At 36.8% G+C, this 14,329-nt stretch overlaps 1 protein-coding gene and 1 long non-coding RNA gene across 2 annotated transcripts; both read right to left on the bottom strand.

Annotated features, from left to right (window-relative positions):
* Window positions 1-843: 843 nt before the first annotated feature.
* LOC137736452 (uncharacterized) lies at window positions 844-2,542 on the bottom strand. Its single transcript, XR_011068749.1, has 5 exons — window positions 2,341-2,542; window positions 1,903-1,976; window positions 1,741-1,808; window positions 1,545-1,635; window positions 844-978 (listed from the first exon to the last, which is right to left on the bottom strand). It is a non-coding gene; the product is annotated as an uncharacterized lncRNA (long non-coding RNA).
* A 5,988-nt stretch (window positions 2,543-8,530) lies between these two features.
* Window positions 8,531-10,622, bottom strand: LOC137736516 (exocyst complex component EXO70C1-like). Its single transcript, XM_068475776.1, has one exon. It carries the CDS (start codon window positions 10,620-10,622, stop codon window positions 8,598-8,600), a length of 2,025 nt encoding a protein of 674 aa, XP_068331877.1. The 3' UTR covers window positions 8,531-8,597.
* Window positions 10,623-14,329: the final 3,707 nt, after the last annotated feature.

Here is a 14,329-nt window from a genome sequence, read left to right as displayed (position 1 = left end):
CAGCAGGATCTGGGGGATCGTTTCTCCATTTATGCACATCTGGGTTTGATTTAGTTGAGGGTTCGGTGTATAGGTCCGACCACAGACATACTTTTGTTTCTTGCTTTTTCAGGACAAGTACCATCTCTGTGATTCTCTCTTCTCTCAGGTGTTGAAACTGGACTGGTTTTAACAACAGAATCTGGTTAGTCCAGCCGTTGAGCCGCAGTTAAGTCGAGGAGACTACTAGAAATTTCCACTTTGCCGACAAAATTAGTTTGTCGGCAAAAGTCAAAATTCGTTGGCAAAGAGCCTTTTCCAACAAAAAATTTTGTCGGTAATTTTGTCGCTAAAAGCATGTCGCGCAAGATCTTTCTCGACGAATCTTAATATTTCGTTGGCTCATTTTTAAGGCGACAAATCTCAGCCGTCAAACTGTGCCCGTCACCAAACCAACATTGCGACAAAATATTTTGTCAACATAGGTTGTTTTTTCACGATGAAGTTATTTGTCGGCTTAGTGATCTTGTCGCGACAAAACATTTTGTCGGCTAAGTAATTAGTTGGTTCAAATTACTTGTGTAGACAAAATAATTAGTTGGTTGAATCTTTTGTGAACAAAAACATTTGTCGGCTAATTGTTTTTGTGCCGACAAAACATGTCAAGTCCAATATTTTCTAATTTTTATTCACATTTGTTTTTAATAATATTTTTAACCATCACAAACAAGCAAGCTTAAGAGATCGAGAAGGGGCGTGAATGAAGAATTAATGTATGAACAACACAAAATTCATGTAATTTAAAATAATGTAAGGTTCACAATTCGGTTTAGTTACAAAATACAAAAAAATCTATATTTCCATTTCGACATTACTATAATATAGATAAAATATCCTTAAGTATCACCATTCTCACTATAGTCCTCATCACGTTGATATTCAGCATCATGAAAATGGGAAACGATTAGGATCATCATGAAACATTCCAGTATCAAACAACTGTAGAAGAAAAACAAATTAAAAAAACTTGATTAGCAAACTTTAAGGGTGCTAAATATCATTGACACTAAGGAAATGCAAGGCCACACTAGAGTGGTATTTCTAAACAAATAACTTATGAAACCATAAATGTGTAAACAGCAAGATAAAGATATCTACTAATCAAGTTAACTTACCAACACCATGCAGCATCACAACCTAGAAAAATTACATGTTTAATAGATACCAGGTAATAATCAAGTTAGCATCAACTACTTATACGTAATTCATCACTGTAAACAACAAGATAAACATAACAGCAAGGCAACATGATTCTCACACTCTGTAAACAAGGCAACATGATAAGTAGATGATATAAATCCTTGAAAGGTCTATAATGTATATAAACATAACACTACCAACCTAGCTAAGTAGGTTATAACTCTAGAACATAAGCATATGCACCTGGAAACATAAATAAACGATACTAAAGCACCCTAATTCATCACTGTTTATAATCTTTATCAGTGTAAACAAGAAGATATAGACATCTACTAATCAAGTTAATCCTCAAATATCAAAATTACCTGGCATGAATGATCCTCACACTGGTCTCCATGCCGTGCTGATATCAGTTGTAAGCTATCTAGCTCAGAATTCCACTTAGCCATAGACAACCTGCAAGTGTTATAGAAAGGAAAAACAAATATGTCAAACCTAAACCACAATATCGAATAATTACATTGGAAATCTGGAATTAAAGTCAAGGGACATTGTTTTTACCAATATTATACAAATCGATTCGGATTTCGTATCCATTCCCTGTCCATGGCATATAAAGTATCTACTCCCTGTTTACAAATTTAATTTTACATGCAACATTCATTAGGACCAGCAATCAAACAATGAATAAGATAGGCTGAGGGTGACGGTGTAACAACATACCTTACCAAAGAAAGCAGCTAGCCTAGAATATAATCAGATTCTTCAGTATATAAGCCCAGCCTTGTAACCGCCCTCTGTATAGGAAAATTGAACAAATTTAGAGAGAATTAGAAGGGGAAGAACCCACAATATACTCGCAAAAGAACCCAGTAAAAAAATTGAATGGAAGGTAAAACAATTGCAGATGAGAATTAGAAGGGGAAGAACCCACAATATATACTCGCAAAAGAACCCACAATACACTCGCAAAAGAACCCACTAAAAAAATTGAATGGAAGGTAAAACAATTGCAGATGAGAATTAGAAGGGGAAGAACCCACAATATACTTGCAAAAGAATCGAAAAAGAAAATTGAAAACCCTAAGAGAATTACACAGAAAACTGATGGGTTTATCCATCAGAAACGTAAATTGAAGATAACAATTAGGAGGGAAAAACCTTTTTAGGCTTTGACTTTGACGATGGTTTCGATTTCCACCGGAAGGATGCTGTCGGTCTGTCTATTTGCAGCGACGGAGATGGAGGTGGAGAAGGAGATGAAGGTGGAGCGGGAGAGGAAGAGGGAGAAGGGTGGGACGGAGAGAGTTAACTGCTTCAAGGACTAAATTCTTAATTTTTTTTTTTCAACTCCGCGCCTCCTTTTAATTTGTTAAATACTGTTTTCTTAAAGTTTAGAATTGTGAGTGACATGCTGCATTCAAATAGCACTGGCTAGCAATTCATGCAATTAAATTTTGTCTTGTACTGATTTCTAATTTTAATAGACGGTTCTTATTCAATTTTTTTTTTGTTATGTATAATCTTTAGTAGTTATGTGCCTTGACCCTAACAATTATCTTTACAAATCATTCATATCATACATACCATTAAATTTCGTAAGTGTTATACGTACAAAATAAATAAATTTAAATCTACATAATAAATATATATATATATACACACACACCATTGAACTTGATAGGATACAAATTCTACGAAACTAATTTGAATGATCCAGCCGTCAAACTTGTTTGTATATCCATCGAGATCGCATCACCAAAAAATCGAAAAAAAAAAAAAAAAAAAAAAAAACCATTCAGCGATCAAATAATGGGACAAAACTTTTCGACGGTTATCAATGAAAAATCACGATTTAACGGTTATTTTAACTCCGATTTTGATGATTTTTTACAGCTACGCTCCTTGACCCTATACGAGTACAATGAATGAACTCGATCTTCGATTTAAAATATTTACACTAGTGAATACCACAAATCGTATGTTATACTTAATGAAAGTATGAATAAACTCTTTAGTGTTAGTGAATCTATTATTTTGATGGGATACGCATTCTACGAAACTAGTTTCAACGATCCAACCGTCAAACATGTTTGTATATACTTCGAGATCACATATGCCAAAAATTGCAAAAAACAAACATTCAGAGATCAAGTAATGGGACAAAACTTTTCGACGGTTATCAATGAAAAATCACGATTTAACGGTTATTTTAACTCCGATTTTGATGATTTTTTACAGCTACGCTCCTTGACCCTATACGAGTACAATGAATGAACTCGATCTTCGATTTAAAATATTTACACTAGTGAATACCACAATCGTATGTTATACTTAATGAAAGTATGAATAAACTCTTCAGTGTTAGTGAATCTATTATTTTGATGGGATACACATTCTACAAAACTAGTTTCAACGATCCAACCGTCAAACATGTTTGTATATACTTCGAGATCACATACGCCAAAAATTGCAAAAAACAAACATTCAGAGATCAAGTAATAGGGCAAAATTTTTCGACGGTTATCAATGAAAAATCACGATTTAATGGTTATTTTAACTCCGATTTTGATGATTTTTTACAGCTACGCTCCTTGACCCTATACGAGTACAATGAATGAACTCGATCTTCAATTTAAAATATTTACACTAGTGGATACCACAAAATCTTATATTATACTTAATGAAAGTATGAATAAACTCTTCAGTGTTAGTGAATCTATTATTTTGATGGGATACGCATTCTACGAAACTAGTTTCAACGATCCAACCGTCAAACATGTTTGTATATACTTCGAGATCACATACGCCAAAAATTGCAAAAAACAAATATTCAGAGATCAAGTAATAGGGCAAAATTTTTCGACGGTTATCAATGAAAAATCACGATTTAACGGTTATTTTAACTCCGATTTTGATGATTTTTTACAGCTACGCTCCTTGACCCTATACGAGTACAATGAATGAACTCGATCTTCAATTTAAAATATTTACACTAGTGGATACCACAAAATCTTATGTTATACTTAATGAAAGTATGAATAAACTCTTAAGTGTTAGTGAATCTATTATTTTGATGGGATATGCATTCTACGAAACTAGTTTCAATGATCCAACCATTAAACATGTTTGTATATACTTCGAGATCTCATATGCCAAAAATTGCAAAAAACAAACATTCAGCGATCAAGTAATGGGACAAAACTTTTCGACGGTTATCAATGAAAAATCACGATTTAACGGTTATTTTAACTCCGATTTTGATGATTTTTTACAGCTACGCTCCTTGACCCTATACGAGTACAATGAATGAACTCGATCTTCGATTTAAAATATTTACACTAGTGAATACCACAAATCGTATGTTATACTTAATGAAAGTATGAATAAACTCTTTAGTGTTAGTGAATCTATTATTTTGATGGGATATGCATTCTACGAAACTAGTTTCAACGATCCAACCGTCAAACATGTTTGTATATACTTCGAGATCACATACGCCAAAAATTGCAAAAAACAAACATTCAGAGATCAAGTAATGGGGCAAAATTTTTCGACGGTTATCAATGAAAAATCACGATTTAACGGTTATTTTAACTCCGATTTTGATGATTTTTTACAGCTACACTCATTGACCCTATACGAGTGCAATGAATGAACTCGATCTTCAATTTAAAATATTTACACTAGTGGATACCACAAAATCTTATGTTATACTTAATGAAAGTATGAATAAACTCTTAATTGTTAGTGAATCTATTATATCTTTGCACATTTAATATTTTGTAATAGACTAGTAGTGTATGGATGTTTGTTTATTAGGCGCACGAATTTCATAATCTAAACCATTCAAATCCATGAAAATCATCTAATATATAAACCTACGATAGAAATCGTTAAAATTATTTTTGAGCGGTAAAGACCCCGCTAAGTTTTTTCATAAATAAGAATCCTTATCAAACTGAAATCGGATGGCGCGAGAGAATAATATGGGAGGGAAGTCGGGATTAGCATGCAATTGGGAGGGAGATCATGAGGCGACAAAATAGGATTAGCATGCAACTGGGAGGGAGATCATGATGTGAACCGACAATTGGGGGATGTGAACCGATTATGGGAGGGAGATCATGTGGCGGCAAAATAGGATTAGGAAGAAATGGGAGGGAGATCATGCAATTGGGGGATGTAGGTTTGGATTGCCTTGGCAAATTTATAAGTTTGTTCTTATAATTATATGTTATGTTTTTATAATGGATGATTACATACAACCATATTCAAATTTACAATTGTAATTGACTAATTGACTAATAATTGATCATAACCTAAACCAAGTTATCTGTTGCTAGAAAGTAGTTTGGAGTCAGAATTGATAAGAAGAACTTTTTCACTACTTGATCTAGATTTACAGTTTTACAACATACTTTTCGCATGAGAATATTAGTTAGTTTGCATGGAATGTATATGGAAGCGAACATAAAGAGATTGGGTTAAGTTGCAAGACTAATACTATAAGGAATTTTTTATTTTTCCAAACACTCACATATTATGAAATCAAATTGTCAATATAGATTATTGATGGCATAAAACTACAATCCAGAAATATGAAATGCTAGATATCTCTTTATCTATATATGCTCCCGTCCGTATAGAGAAACAAGAAAGACAGAATGAGAGCATAAATAGTCGCCAAGAGCTTTGATTGCGTTCCCCGGAAAAAAATGGAAAGGTGCACTGGTGAAAACCTCTCACGTAGAGTTATTATTACCTTGCCGATGACATACTTTATTGCCTCTTTAATCAATTTGCCGATGAAATACTTTGTTGCCTCACATCATCGGCTAATATTTCAATATAACGGGAAAAGTTCCCGCCAAAGTTTACCCGTCAAAACAAAATTTGTCAGGGCATCAAATTTACGCCTACAAAATGATCGTCGGCTAACGTTCCAATTTTCTCGGCTAAGATTGGTGTTATAAATTGATTCTATCGTGAGTATTTAGCCAACAAATTAAAATTTTCGTCGAGAAAGGACTCTTGTGCCGACAAAATTTTGCTTTGTCGGTTTATAATTTGTCGGCAAAATTATATTTTCTAGTAGTCCAAAACTCAAAACTTTGTATAATTACAAATTCAATATTATATGTATACGCGTATATACTACGCACGTATAAGTATTACATTTTAAAGTTCAGTCACTCCTCAACCTCAGTAACTTCAAGAGATTATTCATATTTTTGTTAATTCATGAAAACACGTATACTAACAATAAATCTAGGGAACAGGCTTCAAATTTGTTGTGAATAACTGAAAGCATGTTTAGTATCCTTCTTGAAATGGTATTTCATGACCAAAAATTAACTGATTTTTTTGTTCAAGGACTAATTCTAAATTTCACTGAAAAACAGTGAAGGTAGCTAAATTACTTAATACTCATTAGTTTTAAAAATAAAAAATTAGATTCAATTATGGTACCAAACAACCCTTTACTTTCTTTGTAATCAAAATATTAAGGTAGTTTGAATTACAATAATTAAAAGAGTTTTTATCACAAATGGTCTCTGAGATTGACCAAACTCATCATTTTGGTCCTTCACTTTCAAAATCAATCAATGTCGTCCATGACATTCATTACCTTACATCAATTTGGTCCTTCCATTAAGATTCCATCAACTATTCTGTTAGTTTGTATGCGAGACTCACAAATCCAATCAAATGGTGACACGTGGATTACATAAGGGTTTTTATCGCAAATGGTCACTGACATTGATCCAACTCCTCATTTTGGTCCCTAAGTTTCAAAAATCGATAAATTTGGTCCTTGACTTTCACTACCGCGCATCAATTTATTCCCTTTGTTAATGTGGTCCCACTAATCCAATTATATGGCTCAACGTGGATTAACTATAAGAAATTATTTTTCTTAAGAGTGAACCAAAAGAAGAGTATTTCACGTTGACATTTTTCTCGCATCCAACAACCCCAATTGGAAAAAAAATTCAATCTAAATTCGATAAAATCAAATCCAAATTCAATTCAAATTTGATAGGATTTAGGATTATAACCCACTAAAAAGAATGAAGAGTGAGTTCAGGAGGCCAAGTACTTTAGTGGTGTCATGGTGCCTTCCTTTTCCTTTTGAGCATACCCTGATGAAGACGACGATGACTTTTTTATTTATTTTAGTTTTGGTTTTTAGTTTCTTATTTTACTCTTAGTTTTAAATCTTTAAAAAAAAAAAAAAAAGTTTCTTATAGTTAATCCATGTGATGCCATATGATTGGACTAGTGGGACAAAAAATATTGACGAAACTTTAACGGAATGATTAAATTGATGTGCGGTATTGAAAGTTAGGGACCAAATTTATCGATTTTTGAAACTCAGGGACCAAAATGAGGAGTTGGATCAATGTCAGGAACTATTTGCAATAAAAACCCTTATTTTGTATAATCCACTTGTCACCATTTCATTGGATTTGTGGGTTCCACATACAAACTAATAGAATAGTTGATGGAATCTTAACGGAAGGACCAAATTGATGTGCGGTAGTGAATGTCAGGGACGACATTGATTGATTTTGAAAGTGAGAGACCAAAATGATGAGTTTGATCAATCTCAGGGACTATTTTGATAAAAACCCTAATGAAAAGTATAGGACATGATACAATGAGCAAGCACACATTTTTTTTTTACCATCCTTGTATCAGCACATTAATTGACCATCGATCCGCTTACGATTAATGTATTTCATTCGTATAAATTACATAATTGGATGCCTTTCGAATGTCAATTTATTAAAATAAAAAAAAAAGAAAAAAAAGAGAAAAAGAGTTTGAACATTGTTTAGTCGGTCATTCATATTAGGCAATAGACAGATTGACATATTACAATTTAAAAGGAACCAAAATGAACAACATTGTGGCTACTTAGTACTACGGTTTAGTAGTATTCCTTTTCACTTGTAAGTGAGAGGTCTTAGGTTTGATTCTCTTTAAAAACGAATTTGAACCATATTAGTGCTAGTTCATTGTGAGGCTAAACTCACATCCCCCTTAATATAAATAATATCGTTTAATATTGTTTGTTAGAAAAAATGAACAACATTGTGGTGCTTTAGTATAAAAGTAAAAATGTGATTTTTCGTTAAAAGTAAACAGTATTGGAAGTGTTTGGTTAAAACTATATAATATTATATATACACACACAAAACAGATTAACCTTCTGTTAAAAGATTTTCTACGATCATAATCAAATAAATCCAAAATATAGTTTACAAGACATATAGTTCATCTGCAAAACTGAAGAGAAGAATACAAAAACAACAGAAAAATATTTGATCTTTGTCATCAGAATCGAGCAATTGAAATATTTCCCACCATGCATGAATTATCACGTAGCTCCATCAAATACATATTATTCATTATGTCCTCCTCTTTAACATAGAAGTAGGGTTCCCATCAAACAAATCATCAATCAAATTCTCAATATCCTCCGGTTGGTACTTTATATACTTCTCCAACTGCCTCCCTCCCTCCAAGTACTGCTTGAACCTACTCCAAAACGACCGGTAGGCCGGAATCATCACCGATGACACTGAAACCCTAAGCTCCGACTGAAGCTGCTCGTCGCTCACCACCCACGTGCTCTGCGTCTTGTGTATCTCGTCGAACAACGCGTTGAAGCACTTAAACCGCTCCTTGATCACCGTCTTCGACACCTTCCCTTTCACCTGCAAACCCTCGTGGTTGAGACAATGCAAAACCCTACCCCATGTCTCCCGCTGATAGTTCTTATGGTATCCCCTCAAGTCCGTCGACCGCTTCCTGCACCACGTGTCACCCATCAAATGGTGGATCTCCGTGGACCCCTTCACTTTCTGCATAATGTAACGCCCGTTGTTCATCAAGAAGATGTACCGCAATGAGGGGTCCCGGTACAGTTTGGACTTCATGTCCAGGTTGGCGTCCAACATGTCCATAACGGTCTGTAACTGCATTTGGAACGGCGACGACGTCGTTCCGGGCGTGCCGTGCTCTTTTTCGTACTCCACGAACACTTGCTCCAACGAGTCCTTGTACTCGCAGGCGTATTTTAGATAATTCATGACGTAGCGCGTCAAGGGGTGCACTGCGCCACTGGGGACCGGGGTTTTTCCATTGTCGCTTTTGATGGAGTTTTCGAGATCGCAGAAGATGCTGACGGCGGCCTCGCCGAGGCGGTTCCTCGCTGCCTCGGCCTCCGTCACCAACTCTTTTCCGATCTCCTCTGGGTACGAGTTCCGGATAGCCGGGACCAGGTCCCGAAGCGTCTCGTACATGTCAAGCATCTTGAACAGCTTCTCCGGTGACCGCTTCGTCAAGACCACGGCGTCGGCGAAGTTGAAGAGCTGGATCGCGACGGCGCGGATGAGGTTGCAGAACAGGGACTCGGACAACGACTTGTGGCTGGCGAACACGGCGTCGCAGAGCTTCCGCTCGCCAGACAAGAGGACTGAGGAGCAGAGTTTAACGACACCGATCCACGTGGCGATCTCCCCTTCCAGGGACTCCCACTGCATTCTCTGGACCTCGTCGATGGAAATGTTCTCGTATCCGAGATTGTTGAGCGCCGATTTGAACGCGTTCCGCCGCAAGATGCTGTAGACCAAGCAGCACTCGTTCTCGTAGCCAGCGACGATCATGGTGGAGGCGATTTTGTTCATGGTGGTGATGCTCTCCTCCGAAAGCGAAGGAAACTCGTCTAATTTGTCAGGTTCGGATTCGGGTGGTTGTGTTTGAATGGACCGACACGAATCGTGAGCGGAGCTGCTGCTGTAGCTGTTGAAGGAGGAGAGCTTGGAGGTGATCCGACTCGAAAAGCTGTGGTCCTGGTTATTATCCGACTTGGCAGTGCTCGGCTCGTGCTGATCGAAGATGAGAAGGTTACGGAACTCCTCGTCCAATAAGGCCATGGCACGTTGCAAGACGGTGCCGGTCCGATTCAACGCCATGGCGGTCGTGGAATTGGAAGGGAATTGCTCCAACACCGTCGCCACTTTGGAAACGCGCGTCACGGATTCAACAAACGGCTCGTCGTCCTCCTCGTTCTCACCAAACCGGGCCAGGCCTCTGCCGTATTTTGTTATCATGGAGTCGACCGCTTTGGATAGCGACTCCACTGACGTGGGGACCACCTCCGGCGGAGTCCATGTTTCTTTAGATTCGGAAAAGGTTTCCAGGAAGCGGTCGACGTCGTCCAGAATTTCCTGAAAGGTCAGTTCGGGCGTAGGATTGGAGGAATTGTTGAGGTCATTGGGACGATTCTGGGCGTCGGATTCTGGTGGGGCCTCCTCATCGATGGTCTCGTATCGCTGTCTCGGGGTGGCGGGACTCAAAAAGAGATTCTTCTTGCTGGAATGTCTTGGAAAACTGACGGACTTTTCAGGCGCCGCTGCATTTTTCTCCATCAAGTCCGTTTCGTTCCACCCGGTAATCAATTTTGATTAGCCCTTAATCAATTTGATTAGCCTCTAATCAAATTTCAAGCAAAACAAAAGAAAAAAGTTATTCAAATCTGTGGAGAAGAAAATGGGGGAGTTTTGTGAAATGGGGGAAAGTGGAAGAATGAGGGATCCACAACGGCAGGGAAAGGGAACGAGAGAAGGAGAAGTATTCGGAGGGGATGGGAAAATGAAGGGGGACGTACGGATAGGAATGGATTTTGATTTGTTTTGTGGGTTGGGACGTTAATCTTTTTTTGGGGCGGGGGGAAGGTGGTCTTTGCACCGTTGACCTGTCGTTTGTGCTTCCCACGACTAATCCACTCTTTCTGTAACACTACTATATGATTACAGGAATCCAATCGTGCATCAATTTGGCGCTAAATCAGCTTGTGACTTGGCAGGAGTGGTCACGTTGTGTAGTTTTCTAATTTTCAATGTTTGTCACGTGTTTCCTGGATAAAGCGGAAAAAAAAAAAAACATGTTTGTCACATTGTGGGCTTTGAATTCGAAGGAGCGGTGCGGGTTAGTTCGATTCAGTTCTCAAATCTCGATTAAATTAATTAATCATTAAGCGGTGTAATTTTGTTTTTTAACAAATAATAGAACAACTTATATTAAATTTATTTTAACTACGAAAAGGAAATTTGAACCAAATATGGAACAACCAAACCAAACAAGTGACCGGTTGTTCCCCGATCCAGTCGCATGCAAAGTTGGGATATTTGCGTAGAAAATCGGGAATTTCGAGAAAAAAAAACTAACCTTTGCAATTTTCGGCAAGTTTTTCAGATTTGCATGAGCCAATTTTCATATGAACGGTGGAAAGCCAACATGTGCCACCACCATCAGTAAGACCGTCTCACTCTCAGGAACTCTGAGCCAATTTTCGACGAGGTCCATGGATGTGCAACCACGACACGGCTTTTGTGAGCCAATCTCACAGAACATCAAATACTTCTGGACAATGAATTCAAACTGTAATAGCAACAGTGTGAAAGCGGGTTGGACTGGTGCGATCACGGATTGTTAGTGTGTTTGGTCGGAGACGGGTGCGAAAGGGGCAAATAAGCAATTCAACTTTCTTCTTGTTGGGGGATGGCCCAATTTCCATACATTATTTCTATTAACTCTTTCACTAACCGAGATAACATTCACAATTTTATTTTTTTTTATTTTTTTTAAATGAATCGGGACCGTTGGTTGTTTAAAAAAAATTGAATATGGACTGTTGTTTCAATCAACGGTCCAACTACATGGGGATCTGATAAAAAAACATAATTTTATAACTAACAACGTTAGCAACTAGGTTCCAGTCACTAACATTGACTCATTTATTTGGCCTAAAAATAAGTTTTAACCCAAATTTTTTGAGTTGTAATATCTAGACATAGAAAACCTTTATAATGACCTACATTACCAAGAAAAACACAGGTTTTGGTTTTTGGTTGTAGTTTAGAGCTGTTGTATGGTTTAAGTAGTGGAAATCATGCATAACAAAAAAAATTCAAATGATTAATGTCTGGAACCTATTGAAACAACAATTGGTGAGGGTATTTCATTTGTAAAGTAGCACATGGCATTCCATTGATTAAATATGTAGCTGCAACATAAGTATGGAACCAGAATTTAGCAGGTAAACTTACAGTTTGAAGCAATGTGATTGTAGTTTCTACAACATGTCTATGTTTCCTTTATGCCAACCCATTTTGTTATGGGGTGTGGGGATAAGATCTTTGGTGTAACATGCCTTTTTGTGACAGGAAATGTTGAAACTTGGATCCTACATATTCACCCCCACCATCACTTTGTAAAATTTTGGGAGTTTTAACGAAAAGCCCACGGTACTGTTCACTTTAACGAAAAACCATATTTTTACACTAAAAAGTCAATCCTGATACTATTCACTTTACCTTTTATTTTGTCCTTATCATTAAAACTCAAAGTTTTCAAGCCTTTTTCATTAGTTTTCCTTAAAAATTTTTGTTGTGCAGAAAATTGAGTACTTAAATAGCCATAAAAGTGCACAAATGTTGCAAAAACTTCTGATTTATTATGTAAAGGGAAAACCCATGTATATCGAGTGCATTCATTTATGAAGGTTACGTAATACCTAAATCCTTCATGAGATAACAAGGGGGCTGGTCCCCATACATCACTATGCAAGACCTCTAGAGGTTGTACAAACTTGGTTACAGGAAAATTAAATTGCAGCTTAGTAAACTTTCCTTCCAGACAAGGTGTACATATTAATTGACATGTATCAAGTGATGTAGGGATATTATTTTGATGTAGAATTGCAGAAGTAATAGCATTTGATGTATGTCCTAGTCCTTTATGCCACAAGCTTGTATTAACAGGTTTTGCTAAACAGCATATATGCTTATGAGGTAGTGCAGGTGACAGCTTATTTGGTGTGTTGAAAGAAATAAGATAAAAGCCCTCTTTACACAACCCCTTAATTATGATTGTCCCTGTGGATTTGTCCTGAACCCATGAGAAAGTGTCATCACAAATGAATCGACATCTATTATCTTTACACAATTGATAGATGGATAACAAGTGTTGTGAGATCTTTGGAACATGTAGAACATTTTTCAAGGCAAGTGTGTTACTAGAAATAGATAATGTTGATGTGCCAATATGAGAAATATGTAAACCTGCACCACTTGTTGTGGTTATAGTATCATTCCTTTGGTATGGAGTAGGCATATCCAAATTTGCTAACTCAGATGTCATATGAGAAGTAGCTCCAGTGTCTGCAATCCAAAATTGTTGCTCAGGTGTAGAAGGCTGATGATGAGCATGCATAGTAGTGAGTTGGTGCAGGTGGTTTCCCTTGATATGCAAAGTTGCGTATGTGATAGCATTGCAGAGTTGAATGTCCAAATTTCCAGCAAATTTGACATTGAATTGGCATGTTAGCATTATAATGTGAAGAATTATGCCTTTGAAAACAATCAGCAGCAACATGACCTTTTTTGTTGCAAATATGACAAATAGGGATCTCAGAAAGATGTTCTGCATAGCTTAATTGATAGGGTTTTGGGGCACCAAGAATACCAAGGCTTCCATTTGGTGGAGGATTATAAGATCTTGGACCATAGTTATACGATCTGCCTATTCCTTTTTCTCGAAAATTGTTCCCCTTGTATCTCCCATAGTTATAATACCCTTCATATGAATTGTTGTAGTTGTTAAAGGAACAATTCCCAAAGTTGTTTCCTGTGGTATTTGATCCACCAGCATGATTGTTAAAGCCTTAACTAGATGATCCAGAACTAGACCCTATATTAGTATACTGTGATGTTTCTTGACCAAGAACTAATGTTTTTCCCTTGTTTGTTTGAGCGTCAGCAACCATTATAGTTCCAAATGGTAAAGCAGAAGAAGATTCAAATGACTAACCGATGATAGCTTCTTCTGCAAGTAATTGGGATCTGAAATCTTTGAGAGATATATCATTTTCCCTTCCTCTTATAACACATCTAAAAGTGTTGAACTCTGCAGGAAGCCCCTTCAGCGCAATAATTATCACATCATCATCTTCAAACATTACTCCTGCAGCTCCAAGATGATCTCTTGCATCCTTGATCTTTTGGAGATAATCAGACACAAATTCAGACCTTTTTTTATGTTATGAAGCTCAGTTTTCATCTGAAAGATTATAGCT

This window comes from Pyrus communis, chromosome 6, assembly GCF_963583255.1.
Source record: "Pyrus communis chromosome 6, drPyrComm1.1, whole genome shotgun sequence".
In the NCBI taxonomy this organism is placed as follows: Eukaryota; Viridiplantae; Streptophyta; class Magnoliopsida; order Rosales; family Rosaceae; genus Pyrus; species Pyrus communis.
This window is presented reverse-complemented; position numbering and strand designations above follow the sequence as displayed.